This window comes from Protopterus annectens, chromosome 14.part0, assembly GCF_019279795.1.
Source record: "Protopterus annectens isolate FY-2018-M chromosome 14.part0, PAN1.0, whole genome shotgun sequence".
Lineage (NCBI taxonomy): Eukaryota > Metazoa > Chordata > Ceratodontiformes > Protopteridae > Protopterus > Protopterus annectens.
The window spans coordinates 476755615-476775845 of NC_056748.1; the positions used below are offsets into that span (position 1 = coordinate 476755615).

At 39.7% G+C, this 20231-nt stretch overlaps 1 protein-coding gene across 1 annotated transcript in view; it reads left to right on the top strand.

The window, feature by feature from the left end:
- Window positions 1-20231, top strand: part of MMS19 (MMS19 homolog, cytosolic iron-sulfur assembly component) — a 2295919-nt gene that overhangs the window by 271038 nt on the left and 2004650 nt on the right. Inside the window, exon 4 of the mRNA XM_044055580.1 lies at window positions 7265-7334. Within this exon, the coding sequence (XP_043911515.1) occupies window positions 7265-7334 (70 nt within the window). The remainder of the gene's footprint in view (window positions 1-7264; window positions 7335-20231) is intronic.

Genomic DNA, 20231 nt, shown 5'->3' on the forward strand with positions numbered 1-20231 from the left:
GAACAGAATCTCTTAGCAGACAGCCTGAGCAGAAACATTTCAGATCCTCACGAAAGGATGCTAGACACCAACTTATTCAACAGGATTACTGCAGTTTGGGGATGTCCCCAGATAGATCTGTTTGCATCCCATCTCAATCATCAGCTGCCTCGCTTTTGCACCAGGTCCTTCCACAAAACAGCTTGGAAAGTGGATGCCCTGTCCTTCAGCTGGAGAAGCCTTTCGGGATATGCCTTCCCTCCTCTTCCTCTACTACCTCGGGTATTGCTGAAGATAAAACAGGACAAACCCAAGTTCCTCATCATGATTGCTCCAAATTGGCCTCGACAGTTTTGGTATCCCACTTTAAAGCACCTGTTCTTGGAGCCTCCTTGGATTCTCCCTCTGAACCCTTCTCTTCTGTCCCAGCATCAGGGTCGGTTACTACATCCCAACCTCAAGACCCTTTGCCTGGCAGCTTGGCTCTTCAAAGGAATTTGATTTCTTCTAGCCTTCCCAAACAAGTTTTAGATGTTCTTCTAGAAGCTAGACGGCCTAGCACTAGGAAATCCTATGCCTCTAAATGGAAGAGGTTTTGTATTTGGATGCAGGACCGAGGCTCGGACCCTCTGGTGCCTGATCTCTCTTCTATTTTGCTTTACCTTTCGGATCTTTTGTCTAAAGGACTTTCATTTTCTTCCATTAAGATTCATGCTTCTGCTATTTCTGCTCATTTCAATTCTGATCCTCCTGTTTTTTCTCATCCTTTGGTGAGACAATTCTTGAGAGGGGCCAAGAATTTAAGACCTCCCAGGACCCCTCCTGTTCCTGCTTGGGATCTTAATTATGTTTTAGAAAAGCTTACTTTGCCTCCTTTTGAGCCTGCTGCATTTTCAGATATTAAGTTTTTATCTTGGAAGACAGTTCTTTTGTTAGCACTGACTTCTGCCAGAAGGGTCTCAGAGTTGCAAGCTCTCATGGCTGTGGAACCATACCTTATTTTCCACCAGGACAGAGTATCCTTGAGGACTAATCCTACTTTCATGCCTAAGGTGATTTCAAAAGTGGCTTTAAATCAGACAATTCACCTTCCTACTTTCTTTCCTAATCCTCAAAATAAAGGAGAAAGGATTTTGCATTCATTGGATGTGCACAGACAGTTACGATTTTACCTGGACAAGACTAAGGAGTTCAGAAAATCTAATCAATTGTTTGTTTCTTTTGCCTCCAATTCTCTTGGAAAAGCTATTTCAAAACAAACTATTTCCAAATGGATCGCTTATGGAATCAGATTTTGTTACACTCATCATGGGAAACAGTTTCCAGGTACTGTGAGAAGTCATTCTACTAGAGCAGCTGCCACTTCTACAGCTTTTCTCAGAGGAGTTCCTACCAAGGATATCTTGGAAGCTGCCACTTGGAGTTCTGTGCATACTTTTTCCAAGCACTACAGTCTCCCTCTGTATTCTAAGACCAGGGCAGGCTTCGCCTCTGCTGTTTTGCAGGGTCTTCTTGCTGCCCCTTCTTCTGTCTAAGCCTCCTCCCCTTTTCACTGCTTTGGGATTCCACCCTACAGTTATGACTGCAACAGTGAAACACGAAGAACATAGTACAGTTGTGTACACCTACCATAAATGTAGATGTTCGAGTGTCTTCACTGTTGCAGTCGGGGTTTCCCTCCCTCCTATCCCCTCTTTTTCTTATTTGTGGTGTATTTGTGTTTCCTTGTTGGATTCATTTCTGATTTATTGGGACATCTGACATCTAGGGCAAGAAAGGCTGGAGAAGATGGCGTCGGCTGAGGGCTATGTACCAGAGTGTAATGACGTCAGGGTACTAGCTTGTACAGCCGACGCCGGACCCAGACTTTGGGATTCTGGCCGACCTCGGGCTGCCTGCCGGCAGGAGCACCCTACAGTTATGACTGCAACAGTGAAGACACTCGAACATCTACATTTATGATAGGTGTACACAACTGTACTTTGCTCCATTTGAGCCAGCATCTACATCTTCTCTAAAGTATTGCACTTGGAAAACTGTGCTTTTGGTGGCCTTAACTTCAGCCAGGAGAGTATCAGAGCTCCAGGCCGTCATGGTCACCCCACTTTTTTTGATCTCCAACAAGGATAGGGTTACTTTATGGACTAACCCGTTCTTTATGCCTAAGGTGGTCAATGAGTTATCCCTGAATCAATGTATCCACCTTCCCACTTTCTTCCCGCAGCCCCAGAATGACAGTGAGAGAGTCCTGCATTCCCTTGATGTTCACAGACAGCTCAGATTCAACATTGACAAGACTAAATCTATTAGAAGGTCAGAGCAACTGTTTGTCTCCTTTCACCCCCAGGCTTTGGGAAAAGCTGTGACTAAACAGACTGTATCTACATGATTTTCCAAAGCCATCTCCTTATGCCATGCCTACCATGGAAAATACAGACTCCAATATTAAAGCCCATTCTGCTAGGGCCTTGGCCTCCTCTGAAGCTGTTTACAAGGGATTGGACACTGCCTCTATTCTAGAAGCAGCTACCTGGACATCTGTCCATACTTTCACAAAACATTACAAACTGAATCACATCTCCAGATCTAGAGCAGGGTTTGCTAGGGCAATCCTGCATGGACTTTTGGAAAATAGTTGTAAACAACCACCCTCTTTTTCCCTTTGAGCTATGGCACTTACCTAAAGGTTGAGTACTGCAGCAGGAGAATAAAAGGACATAGAAGAGTTGTGTAAAATCTTACCATAACTATAGATGTCCTTGTCTTCCATGTTGCAGTATTCTATCCCATCCTCCAACCCCCTGTTCAAAACAAAATTTGGGCTTTGCTGGATGATATTGACTTGTGCAGCTGTCCTGGAACTGGGGCCCGACTGGGGCACAAAGTTCTGAGGAAGGTATGTGTAGATCTCATTTTTATGGCCCACATTCCCTATGGTCAACGTCAGATGTCCTACTTACCTTGCAGTGACTAAAGCTTTTGTATACTGGCCAGATGTTCAGGTCGCTAGGTAGAGGCTAACCCAAAGGTTAAGAATACTGCAACACAGAAGAGAAAAACATCTATGGTTATGGTAAGATTTTGCACAACTATTCTATATATATATAATATACATATTCCAGCAGTGTTTCACTTATTTTAAACACCTGACTGCATTTGATTTATTTTTGCTCTAAATAACGGAAGCCATCTACTGTGCCAAAGGTGAAACTTGACCTGTTTTTTGCTGAAGAACTGCAAGATTCTTCCTACTATGAGATTTCTCTTCTCCTTTTCTGGCTGATTTTCTGTTGTTTTCTGCAGATTTCATCTTTGCTGGCATCCAGTTAGTGTATTAGAAGCCAGTAACTGAATTTTATCCAGGTTGCTAGCTTTGAGCTCTAATTAGCCTATTGATTACAGTGCAATCACCATGGTGGTCTTTCTCTGGATGACTTTGACAGTCTTGAGTTTATTTGGATTGTAATGTGCAGGTTTTTTCCTCATCTGCCATATATTCAGTTTTGTTGGGTGTTCTTGGGTCTGGTTTCTATGTTGATAGCGAGCTGGTTGGTCTTGAGGATACATCACCAACTAGCTCCTTCATTATTCATAAACCATATTTGCCTGTCTTTACTCTGGATGCTGTTTGTTTTTAACAGTCTTTGACTCTATCCTTTTTGACTCTGCAGATTTGAAAGCCTGATCTTTTACTAGCCACAATAGGCTTCATCTGTGTTTTTGCAACCTAATAGAGTTTTATTGAACTCAGGATTTTTCTGAATATCTGCTTCTCTCATTTTGTTATTGCTGTGTGATTGGTGTTATGTAAATATTCAGGTTAATTTGATTAACTTAAATTGGTTAAACAGCAAAGTATGAAATTGATGATTTATGATTAGTATACATTTGTAATGCAGGTAAAGTGTATGGATTTGTAATGCATATAGGTTTGCTGAGGTCACATATGTTCGTATTTTTTTTTATTTACAAGTTTCATGATAGTTAGCTGCAAGTTTATTTTTTTCTCAACTACAGCATTTATTATGCATGTATATTTACTTAAGAGAATGTCAGTATAACTGGAATGCACTCTTTGAAAAAAAGAATACCTCAGAAATCTTGTATTCATATAGGATGGAATTGTTTTTAATAGGGTAAACTAAATGGTGGCATCTAGGTGCAGTTTAAACCTTTTTAATGGATGTCGGCTTGTTAAGATCAGAGATGTTGATGATTTGGGGGGGTTATACCTAATCCATTACAGCTCTCAAGAAGTTCAGACCTGGCTTTGCATGTTTAGTGGTGCTGAGAGAGAAATAGCCTACTAATTACACTTTCAAGCGATACAGGAAGTCTGATATTGCAAATATCGTAAAAATGTGACTATTCTTTTTTTTTTGGTGGGGGGGGGCTATAGCTGTCTTTTAATAAATTTGCTTAACTTTTTATCCTGTCTCCCTGCCACAGATTGATGGGGCCCCCAAGATACTGTGAACTGAGCAACTAATAATCAATTAACAGTCCTGGCACAGGATGAGGAGGAAAAATGAAGGGGCATTTCCCACTCACTTCCCCCGCGGGTAAAGGCAAGTTTGGTGCACTCAGGAGAGCATACAGGGTTACTGTGATCTAGTGGAAACTGGAATGACAATCGCTTTTGCTGTAAGAGGAGGAGGAAAGGCCACTTCGGGGGGGAGCGACAACCTTTATAGAACTGAAGAGTCTCCTACTGCAGGTGACCCACAGTATGCCTTCCCTCCAGCACCTAACCAAGCGTGCACAAGACAGGAAACTGGAGAAAATAAGTAAAAAAAAAAAAATGTGAACTCTCCCAAAGACTATTTAAATTACAGCTCCTACTTCTTGACCACCCCCCTTTTGCCCTGGTGATGGAGAGCAAATGGTTTGAGTGGCTGGGAGGCAGCAGATGGTTTACAGACAATAAGGATAAAGAGACAACATTTTTTTTTTATTTTTTCAGTAAAATAGCTAAAAATTAAGTTGATGGACTAAGGTTTTTTACATTAGCATATTTTTTAAAACAAAAGACAAAAAAGGTATGTTATGTATTTGCCAAATGTCTGTTGCTGCAATATCTGTCATTTATTGCCCATAATCCTCCACATACTGTTAAAAATCATGCATTTGAGAGACAGAGCAAACACCCGAGTCATCGTCTGGGACAGATTAGCATTATGTTCTGAACTAAAAAAAAAATATGCTGCCATTGACCTTTTTATGAAGGGAGTTAACATTACTGGGTACATATGGAGAAATAGACCTAACATTTTAAGGGAAGACACTGAACACCTGCGGTAAAAATTGTGTTTATTTAAGCAAAATGTTTTTTTTACTTTTTTTTATTTTTTGGAAGCACATAAAAATGCATTCCTCCAAGGTGCACCTGATTCCTGGTTATTTAACCAGTCACTAGTGTATATAGTAGTACAAGTTTTCAAAAACTTGTTTGCAGTGAGTATCCTCTGGCATCTGTTTTTCCTCAAGTGCCTTTGCACTCATTTCTGACCACTCCATTTCCCCATTTAATTGACATACACTACTATCCTTCCATGAGTTTAAATCTAAAGCATGTTGCAAAATGGGGCTTGCCCACCTTTTCCTTACCTGATGTCTCTCTCCTAATTCCATTTCCCCTCATTGAAAGTGCACCTTCTTTCTCACAGAAGCAACTTTATGCCTTCTTGAGCCAAGGTATACCTTCCCCACATAATAGTATCACCACTCAACCTTATTAGCAGCTTGCCAGATCCCATTTCTGTTGCCTGCTGAATCAGTGTTTTCTACTTTGTGACACTGATGTTTGCACTACACAAGTATGTTTAGCTTAAGTAAATCCATTTTTTTATTTTATACATTCAGCTATTCAAGAGTGATTCTTTCATTTGTTGTTGTGGAATTTGCATTTTAAAGGTAGCAATAAACAATGAGCAGTCTTTGCTGAGTGGTTATAAAGAAATATGTGTGTGTTGCGAGGGGTGGGGGAGTAAGACTCTGGTTAGTTACAAACACTATGAGATTCCCAATATATACCATCTGTTTTTATATTATGTTTATATTCTAAATAAAGTTTGTGGTCTTAGAATTACTTGTGGTACACAAGCATGGGAGGAGAGTATACTCTTGAAACAGTGAAGCGTATTACGGTTAGGAGTGAGACATCAGACATAATCGTGGCTATGTTTGGAGATATTTATGTTGTCATGAGGCACAGTGGCTCAAATCTGCTGCCACATTGCTTAATCCTTTAAATGACTTTTAATCAGATAAAACAGATACGGTAATACATCTGCCTGCTTAGCGTGACATAATGGTGGTAACTAATTTTTGCCAGAGACTTTCTGAAGACTTTGCTGTTTCTGGAATTTTCACTGTAGCCTAGAGATATATTAAGATATGAAGGAAGTACATATTACGGACCTGGAATTAATTCTCAGTACAAACCTGGAATTAACTCTCATAACCTACATTTTTATTTTGTGCAATTCTGAGGAAGTAACTTGGTTGGAATAAAGCTCCTGGACTCTTCTGAAAATAGGCAGTAGTGTCCCGTGAATCATATGTAGTTTTTAAAAACAACTAAATACATGTGTTACCAGCTGAAAAAGAGTCTTTCTCAAAGTAGAATAAGTAAGATGGTATTATATAGGTAAGTGTTAAACCAAATCTTTCACAGAATGTTTTAATACAGATTTCTCAACCAGTTTCACTTGATTTTCCAGGGTTTTACAGGTGATCTGAAATTTCTTTGGAGCCTGATGTCCTTTTACATTTGCTTTGCTACTGTTTTTGAAAAAGGAATTAGAGAAGAGTATATAGAATTGCTTTCTTTATACTCCATTTGTCCTGTGGACATTGGAAATTACAACCATTAGCAGCATTGCTGAGAAAAAGCTTCATGACTGTTGTAGCCTAGTTTGCACTATTCTTAATTTTTTTTTTCCTTACTTCGACCTTGCCTTGAAATTTTGTTGCTGCAGTAGGTTCTTGCATAACTGTAATATCTGGTAGATTGTTTACACCAATGTGTGTTAGTGTTTGTAGAATAGCTTGGGTATGGAGTCATTGGATCAGAATGTTAAGTCAGAATACATATGGCATCAACTTGTTTAATCATTGACCTTCCACTACCTCACTGCTTCCAGTTGCAAAAATGTATCAAAGAAGAAATTTGCTGGAACCATACTGTCGTTAGTAGTAAGCTGTTAAATTGTTGAATACAATATGCAGAAGTTATAGATGAACTTGTTCTGTTCTCTGATGCACCTCTTCCTTTTTATTGTAGTCTCTGATGCAGATAGACCGTCATTCAGTTTACAGCATCATCAGCAACTTCATGGAGTCGAGAGAAGAAGGTAAGAATTCAGATTCTTGCAAGTAATTTTACATATAATGAGAAATCTTGTAGTTTTGGGTTTAATGGACCTAATTTATAGGTATGTCGAAATGCTGTTTACTAATTTTAATGGAAAACTCAAACTTCCAGTTTAGTCAAATTTATCAGTTATTTTGTTCTCCTTGTATCACCCAGATGTTTAGTGTTCAGAAAATCTTTATCACCTTTCTGTTTTTTCCATCCCCCCCCCCCCGACACACATTATGATGGTCCCATCATAGTTTCTTGCTCATACCGCTCATTATTTCAGAAAGGAGTTTCTCTCAGCCTGCATAAGGGTTAGATAGTGGAGGTTTTGCAGTGTCCTCCTTTGTCATTGCCCACTGTTTTTATATTCTGTGACTGTCTTTATGATAAAGTTGGAAACACTTTTTTTGTATGGGAAGGCCCAGCATACTTTCCTGATAAAGAAAGGAGGCTTCGTCAGTCTGTTCTGTATTTAGAAGAGGTTCCCTGGCATAATCTGAGATGCTAGTAGCCTAACTAGACTATCTGAAAGAGCACTGCATTTATTTATTTATTATTTATATTACATTTGTTGACCGGGAAAGTCCAACTGGATGCATATCCATTTTCAGCGGAGGCCCGGGGAGAAAAGCTGCACAGTTAAATGTTCAGGAAAATGTAAGGTATATACAGAAGCATTCAATTTACATAGTACCAAACTTAACATTGACTAGTAACATAACATTGAAGCTTAAGATTTAACATATTTACATAGACTGAACACATCTTTTACAGTTTTAGGTTGAGGCATTACATAATAATGAACATTATTAGTAGGGGTTGAATTTTTTGCTTTATACAGTTGACTTGTGAATAAGTTAACCACCAGTAGGGAGTATAGCAACAAAGAGAGCAAAGATTAGACATAGTAGGGAGTATAGTAGTAGGAGAACAGACAGAGATGGGAAAGTAAGAGTAGAGGTGTAAAGAGAAAAGTGTAGTGGATAGATAAGAGTGTCCTAGCAGTGACATATGGGTATTGACTAAGTGGGTTAGAATTAGAGATGGAACTGGAAGGAAGCTAGAGAAGTTGCATTGATGATGAAGCTGAAGTCAAAGGGCAAGAATAATGGGAGGAAGGGGGTCAGCCAGGTGGGGAACATGTGCATATCCATGTGTGCTTTAGGTGTTCTTTCAGGAGTCTTTTAACTGTAATCTTTGAGCCTGCTGAGGTAATAGCAGTAGGTAGGGTGTTCCTCTTCCCTAACCACATACGCAAAATTTGGGAGTCCCCTGCTGTGTTGTTGGTCTTGGTGACCTTGATTAATTTTTTGTCACTAGAGCAACGCTGTCTACATTTAGCTTGTAGTTCTAGTAGGCCAGAGCTGGAGATTATGGGCAAAGGAAAGTTGATGATAATCTAGAAGAGTAGGGAATTCAAGACAGCGAAATTGTTTTAGGGAATGGCAGTAGTGGGCTCAGTAGGGGGCACTGGTAGCAAATTTTGCAGTTTGATTATAACAAGTGTTGTTTGACAATTTCAGTTTTGGGTAAGTTGGTGAGAATGGGTGAGGCATAAAATAGTGTTGAAAGGAGGTGAGTGAGAGCAATTGTTATCCTGGCAGGTTATGTTAGAAATGGTTTATTTTTATAAAGACTGTCCAATTTTTTGTGGATATTTTTAATGGTTTGATTTATACGCTGATCAAATTTGAGGTTATTATCAATGGTCTTGCCTAGCAATTTTGTGCGAGTGTCAGGAGAGCTGACAGTCCCATCCCTGGACACAATATTAAATGGGCTGGGTATTGTGGTAAGGTGTAATAGCAACAGTTAGTTTTTTGTGGGATTTAGTATTAGGTTTTTGTTAAGAAACCAGTTTTCTGTGGTATGGAAGGCTTTTTGGGTTATAGATAGGAGTGTCTGAGGATCATTGGCTGAACAGACAAGTGTTGAGTCATCAGGGTATTGTATAACTGTTGCATCTCGACAGATGGTGTGGAGGTAGTTGGTGAAAATGGAGAATAGGAGGGGGACCTAAAATGGAACCTTGTGGGACTCCTGTGGTAATGGGTAGCAGTATGGATAGGTTGTTGCCCCACTGAACTGCTTGCTGTCTTCCTTGATGTGACACCACCCTCCATAGCAAGATATTTATATATTTCCCCTGCCAGAAGATTTGGAGTAAGAATGTCATTTTCTTGTATGCTACAGGAGTGCTGCAAAATGGAGATCTGTACAGCAGAATTTGTTCTTCCTAAGGAAACTTGTAGTGGCCAGTGGAAACAGTTTCCTTTTTTAAGCACTTGTTATTTGTGCGTCTGCTGAAATTTGGATGTCCAAATAACTAGTCCACCTTTTTCAGTAGCTGTAGGCTACATTACTTCATTAGTAGTTAATTGAACCTGCAACAGCATGCTTTTATAACAAATGGGAAATAGAAGATGGTAAAATAACCAGATGTTGCATTGGCAAAACTTTTCATTATTTTGTTCGGGAGTACTAATGACAACTTAAATTTGATAATTCCGTAGAGCTTTATTTGCTTGCTTGGAGGTTTCTATTTACAGAATTAACGTTAGGAACACATTAAAACGACCATTACAGTCAGCATAACAGGTAAGTGTTAAATGGCTACAGTTGTAGATGCAGCAAACATATCTGGCATATTTTGTTCATATATCATTGCTTCAACTAATGTCCAGGATGCTTGTGTCTGGTTAATTTTGATTTTTTTCTCAGTAGCATTGTAACATTCATGGCTCATTTAAGAGGAGAACTGACGCTAGGCTTCCTTTTTAGTTATGATATACTGGGTTAAAGGCCTTTTGCAGTGCTGAAATTTCATCTTCTGGTATACTGTGCTGTGTCACAGCTGGGAAACTGTCCAGGTCCTGCACTTGAGAGCATGAACATCTGTTCAGTATGCACTCTGAAAATGCAGATCAGGTTAGGAGGAAGCACTCAGCTTCCACACTTATCATTTTTAGCTTCTTGCACGCTTGACTTTCAAGTGCCTTAACTGCAGGTGACATGATATCTCAGCACCAGGGGTAGTGGCCAGGTGCTGAGATTAGTTGTTTGCTTATCTTTTATTTTTAAATTGGTAGGAACCCAGTTAAATACTTTTGTCAGTCTCGGGACACTTTTGTTGTAATATGTGTAGTAGTTTACATTACTAATTAACTAAAGTTTGTAAATTCTTGCATACACTGTTGGAAACTCCTGGTGTTCTAGCTGGTGTGATTCTCAAACAATCTGGAAATATATTGCTGATTGATAAGTATATTTCTTGGCATTTTAACCTTTCAGAGTTCTGCATTGTCTTAATTTTGCCTGAGTGAATTATTGTTTGCCTGACTGAATAATTTTATATATTTTCTGGCAGTGTTTTATGTTTGTCATCTGTCCTGAAACTGTTTTTATTCCCCCTCCCACCCTGTTCTTGTAGAGTTGTTATAGCTGGTGGCTTTGCAGTTGCCTGCCCCTACTGTAAATTTGATCTGGGACACCACTCCCAGTCTGGTGTTCACTCTACTTAATATAGAGAGAACATTTGAGAAGTCCAACCCACTTAGGTTCTTAACCTCTGCTCCTCCTTCCTCTCTCCTTGCACTAAAAAAATTGCACTTTATTTTGATTTTGCCTATTCTTAAAAGCACTCCGTTATATTTATTCTGCTGCATTTATTACTGCTTCGTAGTAGCCTGATTAAATTGTAACTGTTATTAAGCCTTTCGATTTAAGCACTTGGGTTTCAGACCAGTTATTTTACATTAGGAAGGTTTGTGGTCTGCACTGTTGTGGCAGGACATGTAGCTTATATCCTTCTAAATTGGGAATTGCTGATTTGAAGACTCAGTGTCTGTTATTCTAAAAGTGTATTAGTTTTGGTTTAAGCACTTGAGCTTCAGGCCAGTTATTTTACGTTAAGACGGTTTGTGGTCTGCACTTTTGTGGGAGGAGAGGTTAGATTCTGGCCTTCTGAGCTGGGAATTTCTGGTTAAAGGATCATTGTGCCTGCTTATTTGAACTGTTTCTTTCTGAAATTGGTGCACCTTGTTTGCTGCAGCATAGACTAGATTCAGGCTTGCTGAATCTAGCTTTGTTTGTATAACTTGAGCACTAATCCAGACCATCTTTTCTGGAGAAGGTTCCCCTGCACCCTAGTGGCAGCAGTGTGCAGTTAGAACTTGTCTGATTGAAGACTACTGGACCAGGGCTCAGTTTGGAGCTTTTCTACTGGTTAACTGGGTAATTTGTTTAAATCAGTTTGCTCATTTTCTATTGTTACATAAAAAAAATGCACTTTATTCATCTGCTTTTACTGTATTTGTGTTTCTTCCTACTTTACTGCATTTATTAGTGCTTGTTAGTAGCCTGATTAAATTGTAACTGTTAATATGAAGTTGTTAAATCTCACCATTTATTCTTACACGTGGGTTCAGAGCTGATCCATTGGCTCCGAGTCGGCCGCTTTACTAGCTAAAGATCTCAGAATAGCTCGAGGCAACTCACATGGAACGTTATGGTAAGAACATAACTTCTTTTTCTAAGCCTTTGGTTGAAGCACTTGGGCTTCAGACCAGTTGTTTTACATTAAGAAGGTTTGTGGGTCTGCACTGTTATGGCAGGACAGGTAGCTTACATCCTTCTAAGTTGGGAGTTGCTGATTGAAGGCTTAGTGTCTGTTATTCTAAGAGTGTATTAGTTCTGGTTTAAGCACTTGGGATTCGGGCCAGTTATTTTACATTAAGAAGGTGTGGTCTACACTCTTGTGGGAGGAGAGGATAGATTCTGCCCTTCTGCACTGGGAGTTTCTGGTTAAAGGCTTATTGTGCCTGTTTATTTGAACTGTTTATTTCTGAAATTGGTACGCCTTGTTTGCTGTAGCATAGACTAAATTCAGTCCTGCTGAATCTAGCTTTGTTAGTATAACTTGAGCACTAATGCAGACCATCTTTTATTTGGAGAAGGTTCCCGTGCACCCTATTGGCAGGAGTGTGCAGTTAGAACTTTGTCTGATCAAAGGCTGCAGGAACAGGGCTCAGTTTTTAGCTTTTTATTGGTTAATTTGTTTAAATCAGTTTGCTCATTTGCTACTGTTATATTAAAAAAAAAATATATATATATATATATATATATATATATATATATACATATACTTTATGCATTGCCGCTTAGCTAGGGTTAAACTATTCTTGGTGCCATAAAGTCTGCTCTTCAAATTTTCCCTTAGAACTAGCCAGTTTTTTAGTTTTAGCACTCAAATCTTTCATTGAACTCAGCACTTGTTCAGAACACGTAAGCACTAAATAAGCAACAGATTACTACAGCACTCAACTTTCCTCACTTGTCTAGAGGAAAACAGTTTTTAGTACTTAATAAATGAGCACCTATCCAGGCATGTGTAAGGGTCAGCTCCCGGTGTTTTCTCCTGTCTACCTGATGAATCTGGGTATTTTGGGGCAATACAGCAATTGCCTCATGTACACAGGCAACCTTCACCTCCTACCACCCAACATTACAACCTGTGAGAGATGCACTTATATAGCCAAACTGGAAGCAAAGCTGTCTTCACCCAAGACTGGAATAGACAGTCAAGAGGAGAAGGTAAACACTTGCACCACACCACACTCATCACATAGTCCCTCAAAACCTACACCACTAAAACATACACATAGCAACACAAAACACACACCTACATTCGCAGAGGCTCTCAATAAAAATCTGCTCAAGCAACAGAGACCTCCAAAGCAGAAACGCATGCAACCTCCACCCTCGAACACAACCCAAATGACACATAGCCCACAAACTCAGTGTGCCATTTAACCACAGCCCATAAGGCATAACAACGTACCCAACACTCTAGTCACAGGTGACTCTATAGTCAGGCACACTGATGTTCCACTCTCCAGGATAAGCAAGGAGAAAGTTACTGTCAGCTGCCTGTTGGGTGCCAGGATCCACCACATAATGCATGCACTCAGGTCACTCCACAACAAGTACAAATACGACTCTGTCATTGTCCATGTTGCTGTGAATGACCTGAGACGTACCTCCCTGGACTACATGAAAAGAGACATGGAGGAACTCTCCAATCTTGTAGCCCAGGCAGGTATGACCCTAGCCCTGAGTAGCATCCTGCCATTACCCAGAATGATACCACAGTACAAGGACAAAATGATTGACTTCAACAATTGGCTAAGCTTCTGGTGTCATTCTAAGGGGATCCAGTATCAGTCTGCCTGGGATGACATGATCGACAGACCACGATGCTTTGCCAGAGATGGCCTGCACCTGTCGCCCTTGGGATTCCGGATAATGGCTAAGGCTCTTACCACCCCTATAGTGCCTTTTTTAGGTAAGGTTCAGCCGGCCTTAGGCATAGGCCAACTAGGCGGCCGCCTAGGGCACCGCTCTAACAGGGGTGCTTTTCCAGTATTTATTTGCTGTAAGAAGACCAGGATAGGAGCACCAAGTGGTGTGGTTGGGGGTGCCATGTAACCCTTTTGCCTAGGGCACCAGTTGACCTAAGGCCGCAGGTTCAAATGACAAATTCACCACCGTAACAGGTACAAGCAAACAAAATCAAAATGCATTCACTCGAGGCACTCCTTAAAATGGAGAACATCGACATCTGTGCAGTGACAGAGACCTGGTTCAAGCCTCCAGAGAGCACCCCTGCATTACCAGGCTATAATTCATACCACACCTTTTGGCCACCTAACCTGGACCGAAACACTAAAGGTGGAGGCGTGTCCATATTCATTAAGGATATCCACACCTCCAGGTTAGTTGCTCAGCATAATGCATCCGAGGTTATCCAAGTGCAGCGAATTCTGGGCAAGACTGCAATCCAAATTATAACTTGCTACAGAACCCCCACCATGCCACAGGATTCCCACTCCTCATTTCTTGATACACTGGAAAATATTGGGGTACAACCCAACACCCTAATAATGGGTGATTTCAACTACCCCACCATTAACTTGGAAAACAACTAATGTAAAAATAATGAGCCAGCAAACTGCGTGCTGTAGATATATATAACAAAGTATATTTAATGAATCTCACGTAATAACAAAAGAACAAAACAACAGACCAGTTTCGGGTAGAATAATTACATAGTCTTCATCAGTGTTAAAAAAACAAGTTCCATCATTTGTTCCTTTTATACAATATATCAAATATAATGCAAGTTGTGATTGAATACCTCATAAATATTCATTTAATCCTGGTGGAAAAAGACCGCCTCTAATTGGTTTTCCATCTGGCAGTATACCATACCAGTATTGATCTAACCACAGTTCTGCTGATAGAGAGGATTTGGGAATATTTGGATTAGGAAACTGCAATAACGTTCACAATGGCACCATAACCGCAAACTCTGAAAACAGCTGTGAGGCCCTTTTCCAGAAACTAAACAAGAGTATGAGATCTTTGAGATCTAATGTGTGGCACTGCAAGCTCTTTAAAGCTTATTTGGCAAAGGGTATATCACCTAGAGGCCTCAGAGTTTTAGGACACAGCCTTTGGTCAATGATCTTGATGCTGAACTGGCCTAACAATGGACCAGTGTCCAACAGTAAGCATCCATGGGGTTTGTTGATGCACTGGCCAGTTATCATGAAAGAATAATAGATAGAGGTTATAGACATCACAAAGCTATGTGAGGAGACTAAAATCTATAAGGGTCAGCCCTTTTACATTGCATGTTTGAACAAATTGATTACAGACCTTTTAAGTTTGGAACAGCAGCTACGGGGCAGAAAGGTCTGAATATTTCAGTGTGACCAGACAGATTATGAGAGGGGTAACCCATTTATTCACAGTAGACATGTGAGGTTTGAAGGGAACACTAGCAACACAACTAAATGTAAGCGTCCTAAGAGCTATGCTCAAAAAAACGAGGGACCAATATGGATACATCTGGAGCAGACTCATCTTCAGGTACAGACCTGAACATGCAGCAAGTCTCCGACTCACCCACCCCCAAAAAGAGCAACACTGCAGCCCCTTTAGGCCCTACAAAAGAGCAGGGCGCAAGCACTCAAAAAATAAGCAGCATGGAGGGGCTTTTGGAACTACTAACCAGGAAATGAATGTATGTAACAATACTAATGTGCTAAACATTTCCAGTGTTGTTCTGTCAGAAACACAAACAAATTTATTGAATAAAGGTCTCAATTTTTTCCCTGGTTTCTTTGTTTCGGAAGACATTTTAACACAGAATGTTGTGGCTTTTTGTAGATTACTGAATCTTAGATTGCATTTTCATGGTACTACTGCCTATTCTGATTCTGATTTAGCTTTTACATACCATAAATCTAAATTAGTACCACCGATGCATCATAATGTTCAACGTTTCCAATCTAGTGTTCTCTAAGATATACATTTCAACTTTAGGGATTCTAGCAGCAAGGCAAACAATCTCTCAAAGACCGATATGGATGCCTTATGGGAACTAGTCACTAACAAGGAATTAGTGACCCTTTCTGCTAAGGGTGGGGCTATTGTAGTAATGAATTGGCAGCAATACAATGCTGAAGCATCCAAACAATTTACGGATGGTAGACACTACCCTAAAATGCCTTTGGACCCCACATTCATGTTCAAGAAACATACTGATGATTTATTGGGGTTAGCTGTACAAGAGGGCATTATTACTGATAAAATGAAATACCATCTTACGGTGTCGGACCCTAATAGCCAATACATATACTTTTTACCTAAGATCCACAAAGATCTTTACAATCCACCGGGGAGACCATTTGTTGTGAGTAATGGTTCAATCACTGAGCCGCTTTCCCAATTCCTAACCAAATGTTTACAACCCTTGTTGAAATGGGTCAGATCTAGAATACAAGATACAGTGGAGTTTTTGGACATTATCTCCGATATGCAACTGGAACAGAATTGGCTGCTATGCACCCTTGATGTATGTGCACTCTACACTAACATCCCACACTGGGCTGGCCTGGATGCGATAGAATATTGGCTATACCAATCTAACCTGTATGAAACCCGGCTTTAATACCTTTTAATATGTCTAACAGAACACGTGCTAACCAAATATATATATTTTTCTACCAGGATCAATGCTACTGGCAAGTGCAGAGAACAGCTATGGGGGCATCCTCTGCCCCATTTATGCAGACCTCTTTATGGCATATTTGGAGGAACATATATACGATGGAACACATAACATCTACCTGGATGAAATAGACATATGGAGGAGGTATTTGGATGACTGCTGGATGGTGTGGAGGTCAGATATGGAGTACTTAATGGAATTTGTGGGATATTTGAATGAAAATAAATGGGGTCTTCAGTTTACGGTGAATTGGCATTCGGAACACATAACCTATCTTGATGTCTTGGTCACCAGGAATGATAACACACTATGTACTGAGGTGTTTCGCAAATACCCACAATATAACTCCCTCTTAGACGCATCCAGCTTTCATCCACCTCATATTACTAAAAACATCCCCAAATCTCAGTTCATCAGAATAAGGCATATTTGTTCACATGACTCTTCCTTTCAGGTTTTCCGAAAGGATCTTACTAATAGATTTCGGGAAAGGGGCTACAAAATGGGGTATGTTTTAGAGGCTACCAACTGGGCTGCAACACTCAACAGGGAAGATCTATTAAGACATAAGGTGAGACAACAAGGACCAAGCCCTGCCATATGACTAACTACGACATATGGAAGAAACACTGATCGGTTGATAAGTGGTGTGCAGAGGAATTGGAACATTTTGTTAGCCGACAGTAATCTATCACAATTTCTCCAGGACAAATGTTGATTTTCGTTCCGCAAAGGAAAAATCTGGGTTTTTACTTAAGTCACTACAAATGGAGATCAGGTACAGTTTCGACTGGAACAACACAAACCACACTTTTGGGGGATAAATTGATTGTATACCTTGCGGTCACTGCAGCCACTGCAATAGAATTATGAAGTCTAAGCAATTCTCTAGCAGGAACTGTGGTGCTGTTTTTGATATTGGCTTCTTTGCAAATTGCAGTAGTGACTGGGTTATTTATTTGGCCTCATGTAGCTGCTCTGCATTTTATGTGGGCCAGACCTCTAGACCACTTAGATTGCGGATTTCTGAGCATCTTAGTGATATGAAACACAAGAAGACTAGTAGTGCACTTTATAAACATTCTCTAAATCACCCTACAGCCTCTTTTAGATTTATGATTATTGACAAAATTATGGGGAATAAATCCAATAAAGCAGGATGGCATTCTATTCTTAATTCCAAAGAGAAAAAATGGATTATTAAGTTAGGTGGTCTTTTTCCACCAGAATTAAATGAATATTTATGAGGTATCCAATCACAACTTGCATTTTATTTGATGTATTGTATAAAAGGAACAAATGATGGAACTTGTTTTTTATCACTGTAATTATTCTAGCCGAAACTGGTTTGCTTATTTTGTTCTTTTGTTATTATGTGAGATTCATTAAATATACTTTGTTATATATCTACAGCACGCATTTTGCTTGCTTATTATTTTTTCTTGATTTACTTGTTTGGAGTTGTGCAGTTGCCTCTGCGCAGGGACCCCATTTGTAGGAAAACTACTCATGTACCAACTCTTTTGCTCAGTGTTTTCTGGAATTCATAAATTCCAGTGCCTTGGATAAACTTATCCACACCACCACCAGGGGCAGCAATATCCTAGACCTGGTCATTACCAACATGAGCGACCGGTGCTCCACACCAGAGGTCAATTCCTCGTTGGTCAGATCTGACCACAAGCTAATCAGCCTGGACATCCACATCACGCCCCCACCCCCATCAGGGAAACCACCGTAAAAAATTTCTCCAAAGCCAACTTCATACTTCTTAAGACAGAAGTGGCAAACTTCATGACACCCATGCAGACGGACAATAGCAGTACGACTGCTGAATCCTACACCGATGCACTTTATAAGCACTTGTACGAGTGCATGGATTGTGCTATCCCTAACAGAACCAAGATGCTATCTTCCAAAAAAAGGAAGCCAATCTGGTGGTCCCCTGTCATAAACAAACTCTACAACAGAAGAATGAAACTGTTGCAAAAAAGAATAAAATCCCACGACTGGAAGAACTCCCTGGTCAGCCTCAGTAAGAAGCTGAGATCCCTCATAAAATCTTCCAAAGCTAGTTATGAAAACAAAATTGCCACTGATTCTAAAGAACCACAAAGCATTTTATAGCTATGTCAAGAATCTCAATGGCAACACTCAGATCTGCTCTGAGTTACAGCACGATGGCACTAAATATACAGAACCAGCTGATATTGCCAACATATAGAATACCACCAACAAACAGGAAACAAGATCCAAAAAGTATTTATTCTTCTTTAGCGCCTCAACTTAACCAGTCTTCAAGAAGTACACAATACAAATGACAAAACATTCCCCTTAAATACCCCTCCCTAATCAAACAATTACAACATCAATCAGCTAATTAAATCAAGTATTTCCAATTGATTTCACAGTCAAGGCCATGTGGAGACATAGTATTATACTTTAAAATAAATAGATTCCTTAAAAAGCAGTTTATTCTTTAACATTTCATCATCACCTAGATTGACAGAAACTTTATCTAAAATAGCTTGCAACAACTTATAATCACTTTTATGGTACTGCATAAAGTGCATTGCAATAAAGCATAAATAACTCCAGAAGTAGTACATGAGAAGTTAGCTAACACAGTAAAGTTCTTCTTACCCAGTTTGTAAAATGTTTGAACAAGTAACTCACAAACATTACACTTCCCACAAGGAAAAGTACCTTTAGGTAATGGATTATTTACTAAACATTCTACAGGGGCAATAAAATATGATTTAATAAGTGTATCTACTATACTAACACCTCTCATAAGAAAAGATGGGAAATCCATTTAATAACTTATTTAGCTTCCCATTCCTCAGTAAGAATTTCCAATAATGTCTAATTTGTTCTTGCATCTGTTCACTCAAGATATTGTATAACATAACTATATAAAACTTATTCTGAGACCCAGTATGCTTTTGATAATACATACATCTTTTATCTTTAGATTTCTCAGCATTTACAGGATAATTTGCACTAATTTTATAGAAAGCATCCTGAATAGTGAATAAAGAATACCCCCTATTCAGAAACATCTGAGTAGTCGATGTAATAGCTTTAAATAAATCAGTTGTGTTGTTATAAATTCTACATAAACGTAGTAATTCCCTATAGGGCAAAGAGTTAATCAAATGACTCTGATGGAAACTAGAACCATACAGAAATTGCCCCCCATCATGAAACTTTCTGAACATTGAAGTAGAAATTTGACCAGTGTTAGTACCCATCAAATGTACATTTAAAAAATCAACTGTCTGTCCAGATTGCAAGCCATCAAAGGATAAATTAAATTAATTGCACTGTAGGTCATTAATAAAGCTCTCAACTTCTTTAATGCCACCTTGGCATATAAAAATAAGATTGTCTATATATCTATAATAACTTTACAACATATTTCTTATAGAATACATGCCCTAAAGGGCCATCTCTGTATCAGAAGAATGCAAAGTTCCTGTAATCATGACTGCACAGGTAAAAACCACACTTTCCAAAGCCAAGAACACAGCATCCATGGGACCTGTCAACATCCCAGGCTGTGTTCTATACGAACAACAGAAAGAACTGGCACCCCACGTAAGCACCATGTTCAATCATAGCCTCACCTCAGGCTTTATTCCCACTGAATGGCACACAGCTACTGTTATCCCACTCCACAAAGGGGGAGCCACCACAGACCCCGGGAACTACCGCCCCATTACCCTAACGAGCCTGGTCTGCAAGGCCATGGAACACATCATCATGGAACTTATGAACAAAGACATTGGTAATCTCCAAACTCTGGACCCC